Source organism: Ascaphus truei, chromosome 3 (assembly GCF_040206685.1).
Source record: "Ascaphus truei isolate aAscTru1 chromosome 3, aAscTru1.hap1, whole genome shotgun sequence".
In the NCBI taxonomy this organism is placed as follows: domain Eukaryota; kingdom Metazoa; phylum Chordata; class Amphibia; order Anura; family Ascaphidae; genus Ascaphus; species Ascaphus truei.
In genome coordinates this window covers 88,256,058-88,275,306 of record NC_134485.1, presented here as the reverse complement: position 1 = coordinate 88,275,306, position 19,249 = coordinate 88,256,058, and the positions used below count along the sequence as shown (strand labels likewise).

At 37.9% G+C, this 19,249-nt stretch overlaps 1 protein-coding gene across 1 annotated transcript in view; it reads right to left on the bottom strand.

Annotated features, from left to right (window-relative positions):
* Nucleotides 1-19,249, bottom strand: part of ANOS1 (anosmin 1) — a 208,049-nt gene that overhangs the window by 18,578 nt on the left and 170,222 nt on the right. The window contains exons 10-11 of the mRNA XM_075594558.1: nt 9,031-9,119; nt 3,589-3,760 (exon numbers count right to left, since the gene is read on the bottom strand). Coding sequence (XP_075450673.1) covers nt 3,589-3,760; nt 9,031-9,119 — 261 coding nt within the window. The remainder of the gene's footprint in view (nt 1-3,588; nt 3,761-9,030; nt 9,120-19,249) is intronic.

Here is a 19,249-nt window from a genome sequence, read left to right as displayed (position 1 = left end):
ACCAAATACAGCAGGCTAATTTTTAAGTTCATCATTTTGGATGGCCCTCGAATGATTTTATAAATATCAAAATGGCCCTTGGCAGAAAAAAGGTTCCCCACCCCTGGTATAAAGTAAGGGTGTACAATAATGTATATCCAAACATATCTCAACAATATAAATTCATATTTCCTTTTTATTAATGTACACTTAAAATACATGAAAGAAGATCGTCCTTCTTTTGTTTACAATGTTTACGTTTCCCAAATTTAAGTCAGGTAGTTAGCCCACAAAAGTTTTCATATCTCCAAATGTAGGGCAAAAAATTTAGTACCCTGTATTTTGCATAAAAATATAATTAAATGTAACCAATGTGCCACCGGCAATAGGTTTTGTTTAAGACAGTTTTAACTGTTGTGCCTGTAATTGTAATATACACATAGATACCCAGTAAGCTCATATAAACCCCCAAAAAAACCTAACCCTAACTGATTAAAATTCTTATTTACCTGTATAATTACAGGAAGAACGATCTGCATTGGATCTGTCACAACTATATATATATATATATATATATATATATATATATATATATATATATATATATATATATATATATATATATTATGTACAATAGAGGTCTGCGCTAGTGTCTGAATAGCCAGAAATAGATGGTACTAGATAATAAATGAATATAAATTGTAAATATAAAATAAATAAAATATAACCTTAAAAAATGAATATATACCAAAAATGCATGTAATTCAATGTCTAATAAAAAACAGCTAAAAAAATGCAAATAAACATAAAAATAAATATGTAGTGCTGTGAACTTTCCTTTGTCTGCTCAATGCAGATAGTCCTATAGAGTCCAAACAATTGTGTCCAATAATTGGGGAGTAAATGTAGCACTAACAGGAAAAACAGGCAGCTTCTTTAAAAGGGTACAACGACCTCCCTCTCCACCTGCATAGAAAAATAAAAGAAGAAAAAAGCGCCAAATCCTAGTGCATTACTGTGAAAATCGATATATTTAATTCCCAAAAATCTCAATAAAAATGAACTCACAAACATAGAACAATTAAAAGCATGTTATGAGATATACTCATGCTCCTAGGACCAGGAAACGCTGCTTCGCTGCTGTATTCACTCCGTGACACCACTGGATCAGAATGCTGCCTTCGTTGTTCACCGCCTGCAGGAACTGACGTATCAGGCACTCCGCGATGATCTTTCACCGGATACACACCAACAGATGCTCTTTGGTTCCCACCGGGGACGGGCTCATCCCCTGAAGAAGTCAGTTAATCTGATGAAACGCGTAGGGAAGGTGTGCAGTGGACCTTCACAAACGCTTGCTACAGAACTGCTTGGGATCTTTACTGGTCCGGTATCCAGCACGATTTTCGTGAGGTCATCCGCTGGTCCGCGGCATTTACCGTCCCCGGTGGGAACCAAAGAGCATCTGTTAGTGTGTATCAGTTCCTGCAGGCGGTGAACAACGGAGGCAGCATTCTGATCCAGTGGTGTCACGGAGTGAATACAGCAGCGAAGCAGCGTTTCCTGGTCCTAGGAGCATGAGTATATCTCATAACATCCTTTTAATTGTTCTATGTTTGTGAGTTCATTTTTATTGAGATTTTTGGGAATTAAATATATCGATTTTGCACAGTAATGCACTAGGATTTGGCGCTTTTTTTCTTCTTTTATTTTTATATATATATATATATATATATATATATATAAATATATATATGAGAGAGAGAGAGAGAGAGAGAGAGAGAGAGAGAGAGAGAGAGAGAGAGAGAACAGTGAACCGCGTTCAGCGCAGCTGGCACTCCAAGCAAACAACACAATTCAAGGTCCATGCTACATAATCAATAGTATATGAACCAATGCTTTCCCAGGCAAGAAAACAAAGAAGCAGCACTCAAAGCAATATGGTAAATATATTGTATTAAAGACAATACATCCGCACAGATCAAGCCAACGTTTCGGTCCAGAAAGGACCTTCCTCAGGGAGTGCTAATATATATATTTATTTATTTATTATTTTATATTTTATTTATTTGTGGTAATTTTGGGGGATTATATGAGATTTCTGGGTATCTGTGTGTTTATTAACTTTGTCCAGCTGGTCTCAGCTGTTTTGGAGGTTAGTGGCCCTCCTCCCCAGGTTTTAAGCTCGCCACTCCCCACTTTCCATATGCACAGGTCTTTTCATGCAACTGGTTGTGACAGATCCAATAAAGATCCAATACAGATCATTCTTCCTGTAATTAAACAGGTAAATAAGAATTTTAATCAGTTAGTGTTAGGACCTGCGATATTTGGTCATACCTTAAAGTGCCTCGCAAGCTTATAATGCTTTGGCCAAAGGGTTAAACTAAATGACCCTTTTTTCAAGAGATATATATATCAAATGGAAATAGCCGTGTTAGTCCAGTTGTGATAGTAGGCTCCACAGCAATCTCAAAGAGATTCCTCAAAGAGATTGCTGTTGAGCCTACTGTCCAGTTTGAATATTTTATACTGACACTCATCTGTATATATTGCACTTTTGCTGCGTTGCTAGCATTTTGCTACCAGAAATTCAGACATTCAAGTTCCTGTTTACACTGTGAACTCTCTCTGGCTGAAACCTCGCTGACGTCATCGAGCTCACGCGAGATTTGATTCTGTGTATGCTCTGTGTAGCGCCGGAGCAAGGGGAAGGCGGTGTCCCTCGTGGCTTTCGGTCCCTGCTGGGACATAGAGGGGCTATTGTGGCAAGACACACCGCGGACATCACACCGAAGTCCTCCTCCTTGGGTTCCTGCGTCTGAACGGGCTGAGTTGTACTCAAAAATGCTTTTTATTCAGCTCTGTTTGTGAGTGTGTATTTTTATCCCTTAATCCATAAATTTATTGTTATACAATTTTACGCTATGAGTGCACCTGTTTTTTCTGTGTTTTTGTATATATATATATATATGTATTTCACTGTGTATTTTTGTCATATTGGAAGTAGCTCTGGGCTCCCTTTGTGTTTAGTTATTTTGTAATTGAAATATCAAACAAAAAAACATGAAACCTTATCGTCTGTTTCACCACTGTAAATGTGTTACGTATCAAGCCCCTTTACAACCAGCTTCCTTGTACTGGATAATATTCCAGTCCCATTCATTTGAATAGAAATTATCTATTTTCCAGCACTAGGAAAGCAGCTCCACAGCTTATTGAATACATGCCTAAAAAGATTATTAGCACGTTCTGTAACCCAGGGGTGCGCAAAGTGGGGTGGGCTCTTCCCCAAGACATTTAAATGTAATGCCGGGGGGATCGGGTGAGGCCTCTGCAGTGTCATCTACCTTGTCTTCAGTAACGCGGCGCCAAATGACACGCGGGTTCAGGCAACGTGACGCGTCGCCAAGACAACGCGCGTCAACCGACGCTGCGTGTCACGTGATGTAACGTCACATGGCCCTGCATATCATTTGACCCTGGATCTTAGGTAAGTGGGGGAGGCACGAGCACAGGGGCTGCCAGGCAGTTGTGAGGGGGCGCAGCGCAGAAAGATTGCGCACCCCTGCTGTAATCAAAGGTATGTCCCAACTTTCTCTTACGTACCTCCTTCAGTTGGGCAGTTGATGTGTTTGTGGTGTTTCCCTTTCAGTGCCGAACAGGGAGGAGTAATGAAAAAAATACTTTCTGCCTTTAAATGGCCTTTGGATCTTGCCGGGTGGATTGTTACTTTGTATTTGCAGGAAAACATTAGAGCTGATAGTATTATATAGTGATCCTGTGTAAGAAACACACAAAATACAATATACATTATGAAAGTACAGAGATTATATTTAATTAACAATAACAAAGTGTAACATTAATATAAATAATCATAAATGATGATGTGTGAATGTCTTCAAATGTGCTTTACAACAGTTTTGTTTTTTGCAAAAGTCTATGACTTTGAGTTTTTGCTGAATTTCTGCAAATAATCACAGTGCTCAAAATGTTCAGAGTTTGCCAGAATTGCACCACTTTTTCCACCATTTAGCAAAAGTAGCTATACAGTACATAAAGGGTCATGTGACCTGCATGTGTACTTCTAATCCTTGGCAGTTTTCTGTTCGGTTGCAAACTCACTAAAACATTTCCCCCCCCCAAACATCAAATTTTCTCTGGCTTGCGTACCTCAGCCAAAAGTGGGCACATCTCTATAAAAAAAAGCGTATATAAATAATAATTTATAAATAATCTAAACAGTGCAGAACAATAATATACTGGAAATACTGATATACTGTAATATTATGTTTAACGTAGTGTGTATGTTTTTGAACTTATATAAGGTGCGTTCTGTGGTTAAGTACATACTGCAGTAACAATTCTGTATTTGACTCTATAACAGGGGAGACTCCATAGTTCTAATGCCTTTGTAAAAATGGGGAAAAGAGCATACATATTTTGTAAGGTTGCAGCTTTGAGCAAAGAATTGATCAGCAGCATTCAATGCCTTTATGTACTATTGATTTCAATGTCCCTAAGCTCCCTCTACATTTGTGCTACCTACACCAATGTAGAAATGTAATTTGCATTTTAAACATGCATTAAGGCAAATTCCAAATTGAAGTGTGAGAGTGAAGGTGTCTTCAGTTCATTTGGCTACACAATACCCAAGTAGAATTATAGTATATTAACCATGTATGTATGTATGTCTTTATTTATATAGCGCCATTAGTGTACATAGCGCTTCACATTAGTAATACACGTGACAATCATATAAATAACAAATAATACAAATAACAGGTCATGGGAATAAGTGCTTCAGACATAAAAGTAACATTTCGGAAGAGTAGTCCCTGCTCTGGGGAGCTTACAATCTAATTGGTATGTAGGAAGAACGTACAGAGACAGTAGGAGGGCATTCAGGTAAGTGCGTCTGCGGGGGGCCAAGCTTTAAGCATCACATATGAACTTGCATACACATGGTCATTTTCTTTTATGTACATGGGGCATGTAGGGTATACTGTCCATATGAAACGCACACTTTAAACATGTATAATGTATTACATTAAGTAATGTTAAGGGGAATGTTATTTGCTATTTGCTTTTTTAAATTATACTTCCTATTTGTTTAGACTTACTTTGATATGTATGTGTATATATGTGTGTATATATATATTTTATATATATATAGTGACATCCAGGTACAGGCATACCCCACATTAACGTAAGCAATGGGTCCAGAGCATGTATGTAAAGCGAAAATGTACTTAAAGTGAAGCACTAACTTTTTTCCACTTATTGATGCATGTACTGTACTGCAATCATCATATACGTGCATGCATAAGTGATATAAATAACGCATTTGTAAAAGGCTCTGTAGTCTCCCCGCTTGCGCACAGCTTCGGTACAGGTAGGGAGAAGGTATTGCTGTTCAGGACGTGCTGACAGGCGCATGCGCGAGCTGCCGTTTGCCTATTGGGCAATATGTCCTTACTCGCGAGTGTACTTAAAGTGAGTGTCCTTAAACTGGGGTATGCCTGGACATAGTTCTTCACAGCAGTAATACACGTGATATAATAATAGAACACATTGGGGCCTATGCAGAGAGCAGCGAATTTTAAAATTGGCAAATTTATTAAAAAGTAGCTTTTTTGGAGAGTTTTAATCTCCATATGCAGAAAAGTGCGAATTCTGCTATGTTTAACATGGATGCGTGTGGCGAGTTTAAATTGGCGAGATGCGCGCTTCAGAAATGTGTTAAAACAAATTCGCGCCTTTTTTTTCCCCTTTGCAATGGCCGCGAGCGGCAGTTTTTTTTGGCGAGGCAAAACGGAGACAATCGCGCCATTTTATTGGCGCGAACAGCCGCTAGATGCCGTTCGCGCCTCTCTGCATACGGATATTTTTTAAACTGGCGAGATTGAGGTTCTCGCCAGCCGCGAGGCGAGTTTTACAAATAGAAAAGAAAAATTGGCGCGTTTTTCGGAACTCGCCATTTTCTGCTGCTTTCTGCGCGATTTTCTCCAAAAAATGGCGAATTTCGAAATAGCGCTGCTCTCTGCATAGGCCCCTAGGTCTGTTGTTTGTGTATATTTGCGTAGTGTATATTTGAGATCATTTACACAGGTGGTAAACACCTTGAGATTTTTTTATTCTCTCTTTTCAAACCTGTGTCACAACCAGTCTATATAAAACTGTGTTATGGATTCACGTTACTCTTCAATCAGATAGTTACTAAGGAGATCTTTGGGATTAGTATTAAAGCCGTGTCAGAGGGTTCCAAAACCTTTCCAATGCCAAATAATGCTGCATAAATATTACACATTGAAATGATTTGTAATGCTTGTAAAGCAAAGCCTTCAGTTGTTATTAATAGAACATTGTGACACAATGGACTGTAAACAGAGAAGTCGTGTTTATACTACGGGTGGTTACTAAAATTAAATAATATTGGTGGATATCTTAGCCATGCATTATGAACCACCTGAGTTATGTTGCATCAAAGCGGTCCACTTCTAACAGAAGACAAAAATTCCCCTGACATGATGATGATAGATAGTATAACACGGTGTGAATGTAAATGTTAATCCAAACAAACCATGTGAGAAAGCAGACATAAGCCAGTATGAAAGACCAGCTTAGACTACATTGAGCAACTCCTTTAAAGAAATGCAGTCAAAAAAGGGTGTGTTTCTAGAGACAACTGTACATTTCCACTTTCAAATCTGCTTTTGATAATGCTATTGTACTCCAATATAAAGGAAAGTCATTGCAAAGATATAACAGTAGACTTGGAAATGTTTTACTGTGTTATCTCAGCTGCACCTAACTAATGTCGGCAAACAACGTTTGAGGTGTATTTCAATATCTTATCAAGTGTGTTTTTTTTTTTTTTTCAATCAAGAGACTAAGAGCATTTCTTGAATGTGAAATTATACATGTAGCTACATACTAACATGATAATAAACGTTGTGGCATAATTTAGCTTCTATAAGAGAATTCGCTTATGACCTTGGAGATGCCAACTTAATTTGGAAATGTAAATTTACGTGAATTCAATAAAGGTGGTGGTAATGAATGTTGGAGGGTGGATAGATTTAAAGCTATTGGGGCTAGACATTGGAAGTTTAATGTGAGAAGAAGTGTTAGGTGAGCAGTAAAAGTAATCAGAGGCGGCACACTGGAAGCACAGGAGAAGATTTTGTTATTTGGCTCATAATTGTTTTGGAATATATGGTAATTTAACTACCAAGGTACAAAATTGCTACATTCAACTAGGTGATTTGTAGCAGACATACTATAGAGGAAAAGGGCAACAATGTGAATATGCTGTTTAGTATCTCATTGTAATAGGAATAGATACAACCAAAATCTAATAGCTGGTGAGGCCTCTCAGCAAGTAGCATATGACCCAGCTTGACTTTACAACAGGACACAGTTGTTCAAGCAGCAATACTACAATTCTTCCACCCCCGCCCCCTTTTTTTGTCTTATTTTTATATGTAAAACATGTGGCAATGTATGATTCTGCAGTCTTACCTAAGCTGGCAAATGTTTGGCACTCCTGTTATAAATCTGTAAAAATCCGGATTGTGTGCCTAACATAATGGCTACCTTTCAGTTTCAATCAATCCTTCAGTCAGTGTAACTCATCAGCTACAATGTATCCTTATATTAGTAAGGTAACATTATCTATTCTTGTAGTTTACAGCTCAAACTGCTGGGTACATTGGCAACGCATTATCCCAAACCGGAAAGTGTTAGGCCGCGCCTATAGTGCCGGCGACAGCGACGCGTGACATCACCCGTTGCCATCGCCGCAAGTGAAAGTTGTATTTCGCTTTGCGGCAGCGGCGTGGGGACCAGGCTCCTGATTGGTTCAGTGGCTGTCACATCAGACGACAGCCCCTGAAAAATCAAACAATTTCGGAGACCAAAAATCGCGTCACCCCGTCGCTTTTCCGCCGTCGCGCTTACTATAAGCACACGCGGCGGCGACAATGCATTTGATTTCTTGCAACCGGCACTATAAGTGCAGCCTTACAAAGATCTTGCACTGCTTGGGAGGTGGGCTAAAATCTACAATAGATATCAAAGGATGCTATAAAACTCATTAAAAATGGAATTGAGTTGAATTAAAAACAACAAAAAATATAATCACTTATTTAATACTATAGAACTCATTTATTTTTTAAATAAATTAAAAACATAAGATTCTCCATGTTTTGCTGCTTCAAAGGTACATTACTTGCATTGTAAGCAAATTGTATCCCATTTTGATCATCCAGATTCTATACAGGGAAAAAGTACATCATCTTTAGAAACTTCGTCACCCAAACCTCCACTCTTTAGAGGTCATATAATAGTAGCCAACATTGGCAGATGCCTGAAATGTACTAACACATATTATTAACCAAAAGAAAAGCACTTCAACTATGTAAATGATCTTTGTGGGTATAGATTCCTAAAAGGTAATATAATTATCAAAGAAATTGGAGTTCTCCATACAGCAAGATCAGACATTTAAAAAACCAACAAAACATAAGGATTTGTCTTTTGTATTCCAATACAGTATAAGTGTTTTGTCATAGTAAGTATTGGGTTATTAGGGAAGGTGTATGTATATATAGATATGTCTATATATATAGCTACTGTAGCATTTATATGATTGAATAACTAAACCAAACTCAATACATACTGTATGACAATATATCCAATACCATTGCAACTATTTTAAATAAGGGAGTGTGAATTTATTTTCAGCATGGTTTAATTGGACAAAAAGGTATTCCATGTATACAAAGTATGTTACATTATTTTTAACAAAACAATAAGATGACCTAATTTCATTACGTTGTTCATTTTTTTAACTTGCTATTTTATATAAATGAATTGGAATTCTGTGTAATGAGTTAAACATATTGAGGACTTAACAACAAAAGCTCCTTCAAATTATATCTATGAGAGAGCAAGAATGTCTATTTCACAAAAAAAGTATAGAATAGCCATTCATATTTCAAAGATGGAAGACTTTTCAGCTATATCTAGTGGTACAACATAACTTACTTGTGTTACTGCCTTCTCTGGTCCTTTAGTTTCATTGTATGTACAAGATTCTGGAAACCACTGAACATGGTAGAGTCCTAAGCTTGAATCTGCATTAAAAAGCAAAACATGAACATGTTAACATGGCTTCAAGTTTAATATAATGCAGAGGAGCAGGTAGCCAGGGCTGTTCATGGTCACATACAAACTATCCTATACAGTATGTTACTAAGTATTAATTCTGTAGGATTTTGTAAATTACACAAGTTGTTCCCTTCCCCTTTTGTAATGTGCTGTGAATGTCTGTGCCTTCTAAGTAAAAATAACAATAATAATACAGTTAGAGCAAATAATATGAATACATTAAAGTAAGAGGTTTCAGGGCTCTTCCACCACAACATATTCACACATACATGAAATGTAACCTGTAACTGTACAAACCAAAGTGGAGTATAAATACACATTTTCAAAATCTTCCAAAGCTTATTCTACTTACAGAGCAAGAGAGTATACAAAAAAAAGCCATTGGTGCCTTTCTATAAATATAGACTCTGACCACCACTAACTTATCCAAATGAATTCCACACCCTAAACAGCAAATGCAAAAAAAATATTGGGAACCCAGCTGTTGAGTGGTGATGTGAGCTAAAGCATGGGACAAAACAATATCTATGTGCCACATCTGGCAAACTACCATCCAGGGGCGAAGCTATAGCCCAGGGGCCCGTGCTCTTGGGGGGCCTGCTCTCCCCCTGGTATGCGGCGGCTGACTGGGGGACAGACTGGGACCCATGGTGGCTGGCGGACCGGCGGCTTCACAAAGGAGTTGCCGTTGGGCCCAGCTATCCCGTGCTGCAGGTTTCTCTCCCTCACACTCTGTCCCACACTGGCGCGCTGGAGTCAGCGGGCCAGAACGCAATGATGTCGGAAGCTCCGCGTGGGGCAGAGTGTGAGGGAGAGAAGCCTGCAGCAGGGGAGAGCTGCTTAGTGCAGCCGCCGACCCGCCAGATACCACCGGGTCCCGGTCTGTCCCACCGGGTCCCGGCCTGAGACCAAGCTAAGTCGTGGAATTAATTATGTATTGGGGGTGGGGCGTGTATTTATTATGTATTGGGAGGGGGGGGTGTATTTATTATGTATTGGAGAGAAAGTGTGTATCTATTGTGTATTGGGGAGGGGGTATATTTATTATGTATTGGGGTGTGTGTGTATTTTTATTATGTAGTGGGGAGGGGGTGTATTTTTATTATTTAGTGGGGAGGGTTGGTGTATTTTTATTATGTATTGGGGAGGGGGGTGTATTTATTGTGTATTGTGGAGGGGGGTATATTTATTATGTATTGTGGAGGTGGTGTATTTATTATGTATTGGAGTGTGTGTGTATTTTTATTATGTAGTGGGGAGGGGGAGTGTATTTATTATGTATTGGGGGGGGGTGTATTTATTATGTATTGGAGTGTGTGTATTTTTATTATGTAGTGGGGAGGGGGAGTGTATTTATTATGTGTTGGGGAGGGGGGTGTAATTATTATGTATTGGGGAGGGGGGTATTTATTATGTATTGGGGAGGGGGGTCTTTGTTATGTATTGGGGAGAGGGGATGTATTTATTATGTATTGGGGAGGGGGGTATTTATTATGTATTGGAGAGCGGGGTGTATTTTTATTATGTATTGGGGAGGGGGTATATTTTTTTATTATGTATTGGGGAGGGGGGTGTATTTTTTATTATGTATTGGGAGGGGGGTGTATTTTATATTATGTATAGGTAGGAGGGGAGAGATGATGAGAAAGGGGAGAGATGAGGAGGAAAGATGGGGAGAGATGAGACAGAGGATCAGGGAGAGAAAGGGGAGGGAGAAAAAAATTGCAGTCCGTATTAATATTAACGGGGCCCTGACATTTTTTTTTTGCCCGGGGACCCGCACATTTCTTGCTACGCCACTGCTACCATCACTTTTAAAGGCGCAGTCTTATATAGCGGGCAAAAATAATTCAACAACCTATCCGTGCAACTGGCTTTCTTATAAAGATTCAAAAGGAAAGAGTACAAAAGAGGTTGGACCATATTTACTAAGACGTGCTACTCCATAAGACGCCTTCCCAGCTGAAAGGGCCATTAATGGTTCGTAAAGGCTGATAATTATTAAACCATGTTGGGAAAAGTGTCTTGTGAAATACCACTGCTTAGTATATAAGGGGCCATCATTATTTATGTTTTATATAAATATTGAGATAGGACACCTTGCATTATAGATCATCTTGTTATCGACAACTATTTGCATAAAAGTTCCCACACCTTATTAAAAGTTTGCACTTCATCACTTAAAATACATGTCAGCTGTTCGATGAGCACTGTATCCCAATTTGTACAACAAACTCTGTGTATCTAGAAAGTAACGCATTATTCACTGGCATTCGTGTTGAGCGCCGGATTGCAGTTTAGGGAGGAAAGTATGAATTCAGAGATGCCCTTAAATGTGCTACCGTAAATCATATCAAAGGAGATCAGATGGATTAGTAAGATAAAGAAAACCTAAACGGCCGGTATATGTAGCACACATGGTATTTGATAGGAGAGTGAAAGACCAATTTAGAAGTTAACTGAAATGATATGTGCAGCAGCTGCCTCAGTTACAGCATCTACTGTATGTTAATTATTTCCATCACTACTGAAAAAGTTAGCTGGAAAAGTAGAATGACGAAATATTGACCAGATGGAAATATGTAAGATGTATTCAAATGTCCCTAATATTTTGTTGATGGCACAGGTGTTCGTAAGGTCGTCGGCCTATTTGCTGACATACTGAATCTGCTGACTATTGGTGAGAAGTTTGCTGCAGGAAGCTGTAAGACCGCCATTCCGTTTCCTCGTTCATTCTTGCCCTCTTTGTTCCCAGTCATGAAAAAACATAGGAAAATATTTCACCTGGCTTTCGATAAGCCAAGAACAAGGTACTCTGTGTGTTTTAAGCAATTAGGATTTCACAGACGTTAAGATAACAAAAAAAAGTTGACATTTTGTATCCAGATACTATCATTTCTTTAACCCCTTAACATCTTTAAAAAGATTCAAATGTAAGGGGTTATTCAACATATGCCCAAAATACCCATGGACTTCAATGGGAATTTTAAACCAAAAACAGCCCAAACAGTCCCCTTGGCTGATATAGTTTAAGGTCCTAAAACTTTTAAGGCCCTTAATTTTTTCAGTGCCTTAAACTTTTCAGTGCCCTTATGATATAGCTGGTATTGTATATACAGATGACTGAATGATATAAATAATTTATATTAATTCATACAAAATAATGGTGACATTATTCTATTCATTTGTACCTCACTTTTAAGGCTTCAAATAATCTGTGCAGGGATTTTAAATATCATAAATATATATGATGTTTTTACTCTTTTGAATTATATTATATGCATTGGATATAGTTCAATTATGTAATCCTGTAGGCAGGATAAAAATACATATAGTTTTATATAGAAACCCTAATATTTAGTGTTAATGTAAGTATTACTTACCATAATATCTGTCTATCTATCTGTACATGAAATGTCTATGAATTGACTGCATAACCTCTGTTCTTTTAATGTAACCATCTGTTGTTATAACTCTGTGTCCAGGACATACTTGAAAACGAGAGGTAACTCTCAATGTATTACTTCCTGGTAAAACCTTTTTATAAATACATTTGTATACATAAATAATATATAGATGTAACAAGGGGTATTGCTCCCACTGGCATGTTACATAGTTACATAGAAGATGAGGTTGAAAAAAGACATGCGTCCATCAAGTTCAACCTATGCTAAATTTAGACGACAGATAATACTTACTGTATATTGATCTATAAGAAGGCATACAAAAAAAAAACAATGAAATAGCATCTAATAATCTCTCATAAGGGGAAACATTAATTCCTTCCTGACTCCAAGAATTGGCAATCAGATTACTCCCTCGATCAACTTCCTTCCCATGTATACTTATTTGGTATATCCCTGTATACATTTCCTTTCTAAAAAGATGTCCAGCCTTTTTTTGTACAAATCTACTGTATGTGCCATCACAGTCTCCATGGGTAATTCATTCCGCATTTTAACTGCCCTTACTGTAAAGAATCCTTTCCTTTGTTGCTGGTGAAATCTCCTTTCCTCCCACCTAAAGGTATTCCCCCGAGTCCTTTGTACTGCCCTTGGTGTGAATAGTTCTTTTGAAAGTTCCTTGTACTGTCCCCAAATTTATTTGTATACGATTATCATATCCCCTCTTAGATGCTTATTTTCTAATGTAAATAAATCTAATTTAGCTAGCCTCTCCTCATAAGATAGATTGTCCATCCCCTTTATTCATCTGCTGGCTCTTCTCTGCACTCTATCTAGTTCCAGAATGTCTTTTCTAAGGAGTGGTGCCCAAAATTGTACTCCATACTCAAGGTGTGGTCTTACTAATGCTTTGTAAAGGGCATAATTATGTTTACTTCCCTTACATCCATTGCCTGTGTAATGCAAGATAAGATCTTGTTTGCCTTTGCAGCTACTGCATAACTTTGGGCACTACTGCTAAGCCTTCTGTCTACAAGCACTCCTAAATCCTTCTCCATCAAGGATTCCCCTAATTCATCCCCATTTAATTTGTACGTCGCCTGTTTATGTTATGGTGGGATATTGTGTGATATTCTGCGTTATCACTGCCATTGAATCGCATGGAAACTCTGATATTAAGCATTATAATGCAACGTTTTGTGTAATAAATAGGTCAAATAAAGCGTTATATCTGTAAGTAGTCACAGAATACATGGAAAAATGTATTGCTTTGGAATGGTAATAGAGATGTGAGTAATGGATCCAGCGACAACCAGTTTTGACAAGTTCAATAACTCAATGAATGTTCCTAAGCATATGCTTTAGCAATTAATTGGTGAGCTTTGCACATTCTTGACTTCAAAGAGCCAATAGGAAAACTATGTGTTAATATTGTAGGCACCATATTTTTACCAACATCCTATTTTTTTAGGTAGTGCCACCAAATACGAGCTACAGTAAGGATACATTTTAATTACTGCATCAACTCTACATATAAGTATGGATGCAGAGAATACGTGCTACGGCTTATGTGAACAAATCTTAAGTTAAGTGCAAGTTAATACATCCACGCAGATGTAGCCAGGCTTAAATGTGAAAAAACGGAGCCCGACTGCCTCCACAAGGACGGCAAGTTTGTGGCCAGAAGGATTCATGCTGCAGGGGTCCGTGCTTTTGAATGAAACCCGCAGTGTTAATCCTTCACTTGAATGAGACACCTACAGGGAGAAAATACTGATGTTCACCTTCTAGATGAGCTGCGCAGCCATCTACATCCATCTCTCCATCTGTCCTTCTGGATCCGTGTCCCTGCAGTACAGAAGGTAAGAGATGCAGGGCTGTACTGTTATTTCTTCCCCTTGGATGATGTAAATGTCCGAATATGGGGCTCTACATCATGAGCGGGAGGCAATATAAACATATTTTGTCATTTACATCATCTACATCTGTCCAGCCCCCTTCATGTAGATGACCAAATATGGCCATATAACGCCCCCTCATATAAGGGTATCTAGTTCATCCAGAGAGACGGAATTACAGTACAGCCCTGCATCTCTTACCTTCAGCGCTGCAGGGACAGAGATCCAGGCGGAGAGGTAGAGAGACGGTTGCAGACGGCTGCTCAGTTCATCTGAAATGTGATTATCAATATTTTCCCCATTGTTTGAAAAATTATCAATATTTTCTCCCTTCAGATGGCCTAAAATGTATTCATTTTGGGATCCCATTCAGAAGCATGGAATCTGGCAGAGTTAATCCTAGGAGGCCTCCTGGGAAGCACAGAGGACAGTATGTCCTGCTACATCTGTATCTGATAAGGAAAACCTCATGCATATTCTCTTCTAATTTGTAAACATTACCAGGTCTTTTGCAATCATTCCATTAATATGAAACAGTTTGATACATTTAGTACTTATTCTTGATGATTGTCACGTGTATTACTACTGTGAAGCGCTATGTACATTAATGGCGCTATATAAATAAAGACATACAATACAATATAAGCACATGGCAAAGTGTCTATTATGTATGAGAGATATGTTCTTCTTGCAAACAACTCAGAATACTGCACTGCATTAGCATTGTGGGATATCTAAACATTCAGATCATAATGATCGATATCTAAAGTATAATGCACTATTCCACATTTACATGTGTTGTATTCATGGTTGTGATTCGTATTGTTTGTTTGTTTTTTTGCCATAGTTATTGACGCCATGTAAATGTCTTGATATAATAATTTGCAGAATATCCGTCATGTCTGGTAGTTACTAAAAAGGTTGAAGATTTATTAAAACATATATATATTGTGGCTGATTTGAGTATTTGTTTTAGAAGAGCTGTTCTCTAAATCAAAACTGTGTGCGTCAGTAGTTTGTAGCAAAGTCTCACACACAAAATAGGGAGGGAAATTACATTGATTTGAATTAAATTTTTATAGTGAACACATTTAATATATTTATTATTTAGCCCTCCTCTATTCCATATTTATTAAGGTGTTAATTCTTTTTTTCCCCAAATCGCAGACCCTATTGTATTATTTTATATTATTTCGCTTGGTTTCTTTCAAATATAAGTATAATGGAAAAGATATTCAAATATGGCCATGATAGCAATATAAATGACATTCTAACATATTCAGACTTTAAGCTACTCAGGCGATCGTGCTATCGTGCCCGAATCGGCGATATTTGTCATTTACTTTAATGGCAGGTAGCGCTGATTTGGCCGCAATTGCGCAGATCACGCTTTGGCGCCTGTCTTTTATCTGGAAAATGTACTCATTATTACAAGACCTTTTCCCTCTACTTTATACAAAGGATCATTCCAAATGTTGTTACTGTCATTTTGTTTTTATTTTGGTAATTGTTTCAAATAGCTACGAAAATGTTTATGCAATATGTCTTGTCCAATCCACAAATCACTACAAATATAGTAATATAAAGAAAGGATAGGGGAGATTTTTTTTTTCCTTTTATATTCAGACACTTTATACATTCTAAAAGTAAAGCACACAAGGCCTTTTGTCATTGAGTATATTTCTGCCAAACTTGTTTAAAATTGTTTTAATTTCTGGGAAACAAATACATTATCCTTTTAAATAGGGCTTTCCATTACTAATGCTTCCTCCTGACCTTTTCTAAATCAAATATTTACTCCAGTTTATCTCCATGTCTAAGTGACTACAGCTTTTCTCAAATTCCTCTCTTTTCATACACATACTGTATGCTACCTTAGGCTGTGCGTATAGTGCCCGCGACGTCGCCCAAAAACCAATACATTGCCGCCGCCGCGTGCGCTTATAGTAAGCGCGACGGCGGCAATGCGACGGAGCGACGGCGCGTCGAGAACTTTGGAAGCTGGAAATATTTGATTTTTCAAGGGCTGTCGCCTCATGTGACAGACCCTGAACCAATCAAATGCCAGTACGCCCGTGCCACCGCCGCAAAGAGAAATATAACTTTCGCTAGCAGTGACGGGTGACGTCACCCGTTGCGTCGCCGGTCGTGGGCACTATACGCGCGGCCTTACAGAACAGAACATTGAACTGATTGCATTGGATAAAGAGGTGCCAGTTTTTTTACTCTGTACAAAGTAAAATCATCTTCTGCTACTATTTTGTATCATCCTATTAAAAAAATAGCTGATATCTCAAGTCGACTACAACATAAGGTTATATCAACAAAAAGGTAACCCCTTCCTCGCCATAGAGCCTGCAATACATTTCCTGCTAAAAAAATACAGACGAATAAATAGTATGTGAAACCTGGTTTTGCATCTTTTTAATGTAGAAATATATTGTAATTGCTCAATTGTGGACTTAGTATCTTATTGCAAACCCTTCATTTTGTCATCATAAATGCTGGGGGGAAAACCCCGCACAATGTAACAGAAAATCAATAGGACATAGAGAAAGATTTTGCCCACCTACTCTGACTATTTTCCTAAGCAACTAATGAATGAGAAAGAACACTTTTTTTTTCTCCTTTTCTCGTAGCTGTATAAACTCGCCTTTCCTACAAACACCTAATAACACGTGCAACATTAAAGGCTTGTAAAAAAAAAATAACACTGAGTGCGGTAATTATTCTTAGGCTTTGTTCTTCCTCGTATAATATGTCCGCAACAGAGAGGAACATATCAGCCCACGTGTGGTATTTATTCACCTATGCATAGACAAATTCCATTTTTTGTCTTTCATTCAGTAACAAAAAAAAAAAAGATGTTAAACAAATGCGCTCATGCAATAAAATAAGCAAAGCACGCCACTTTCATTGAAAGGTAATACTGGAAAAATACTTATTTTCAAAGACAAACCGATTAAGCCATGTGAATACCAGTAGTATTCCTTGCTACAATAGGGCTACGATGGTTTTCTTAATCTGTATTAAAATATACAGTTTTGAGATGAACTTTATGATCTATGCCTTCTTTCTTGTTTCGAGAAAGCTTAAGGATAACAGTAAAGAATTCAACATTCCTCCCTGATTAAGTGGATTAACTGCAGACCAGAACTAATCACTGTGGCCAATTCTTAATTCAGCCAATGTGCATCATGGTGTGCCACATTTTCCTTAAGGCACTTGTAAAGGAATGCCATTTGTATCTCCTCTGTCAATGGACGTTGCTTTGAGCCTTATTTATACAGATGTGTCCTGCATTTTTGCCACGCTTCTTCACTGTGAAACATCAGGAGCATGCCAATACTAGGGCAGGACTATTCCAACATATGTATTCATGTTTTTTATTACATGAAGGTAGTGTTAATATGTTTGTATGTAAGAAGTGTACTGTGCATACTTGCCAAATAGTACTGGGTCCCATACACTAATGCTTCTCATTTGTTTTCCTATGCTGTATTCGTTTTCTTCATTGTAACACGGGGGTCTTTAGAGTTGAACTGCATTTTTTTAGCCTACCTCGTGAGCAAAATGGCTTTTAATACTCCAGATCTGAATGCTTGTCCAAAGGATATAATAGAGCTGCGAAGACTGGCTTCACTCCACTGGCTAATAGAAAGCTGCAATATTATTGCGGCTTTGTATTGGATGACCATGAAAACAACCATATTGATTTTTTTAAAATATTACCAGGACAGAAACAGCCTTATATTTTAGGACTAGGGGAGTGGTTACAGGTCCAAGCAAAAGAAAAATCATTATGGGGTGGGTATGCTGCTTTATGGAAAACTCTTACACCTCTTCTATAAATCATATTGTTGATTACTGTATGTGCTCTGCATGGAAATGAATTTATTTCACATATACTGTTAGCTTTTTCTGAACAATATGTAGTTTAAAAACAGCAAATGAAGATATTAAGGTCCTACATCAGGCAGATGTAATCTTTCTTCCAATAGAGTTTCATGGTACGTGATGTGGGACACATCTGTACTTCAACCGAAACAACTTTTGCCCCATGTTTAGGGCTTTTGGCATCAAATGTTGTTGCCCCTAACACTGGTCATTTCCCGTGGCATTTGCTGTGCACACACAATCTTGTGCCACTGCCCCGGGCAACTGTTTTGCCTGTGCGGAAACCACTTGTACGAATTCTAATAGTCTTTTTGTAGAACTGAATATGGTAGAAATCTTACACAGACATTAAGTAATATTGGTAGTTGGCTTTGCATTCGAGAAATGTAATCCTATTATCATCCCGTTAGCCCCAGCAAATGAAGGAATGACAATGTTTCATGTCACAGGAATAATCGATACAACACTATAGCAAAAGAACAGCAATCACCATGGTACGATCCAGGATATTCTATAGCACTCATTGCACATTTGTTCAGCATAACTTTGCTCAACCCGAGCAGCAAATCTGCAGACTTTCATATTACTAAAGTGATATAACTGCATTTTAAACCAAAACATATAAAAAAAAAAAAAGATTAGCCATGGGCTAACAACAAAGTGCAAGGGTAATCTGTATTAATCCCATGCGCTAATAACGTTAGAAACTGTAAAACAGGATGTCCATGAATATTTTTAGTTAGCAAGTCATTATGCAAAATATAACCAATTCACTTACAAGTCGTTAGAAAACAATCATTTAGGTATTTTGATGAGTAACAATTTGAAAAGTGATTGCATAGCCAGAAAACTGATTCTTTCAGAAGTGACGGGTTTTAGTGACATAAAGAAGCAAAT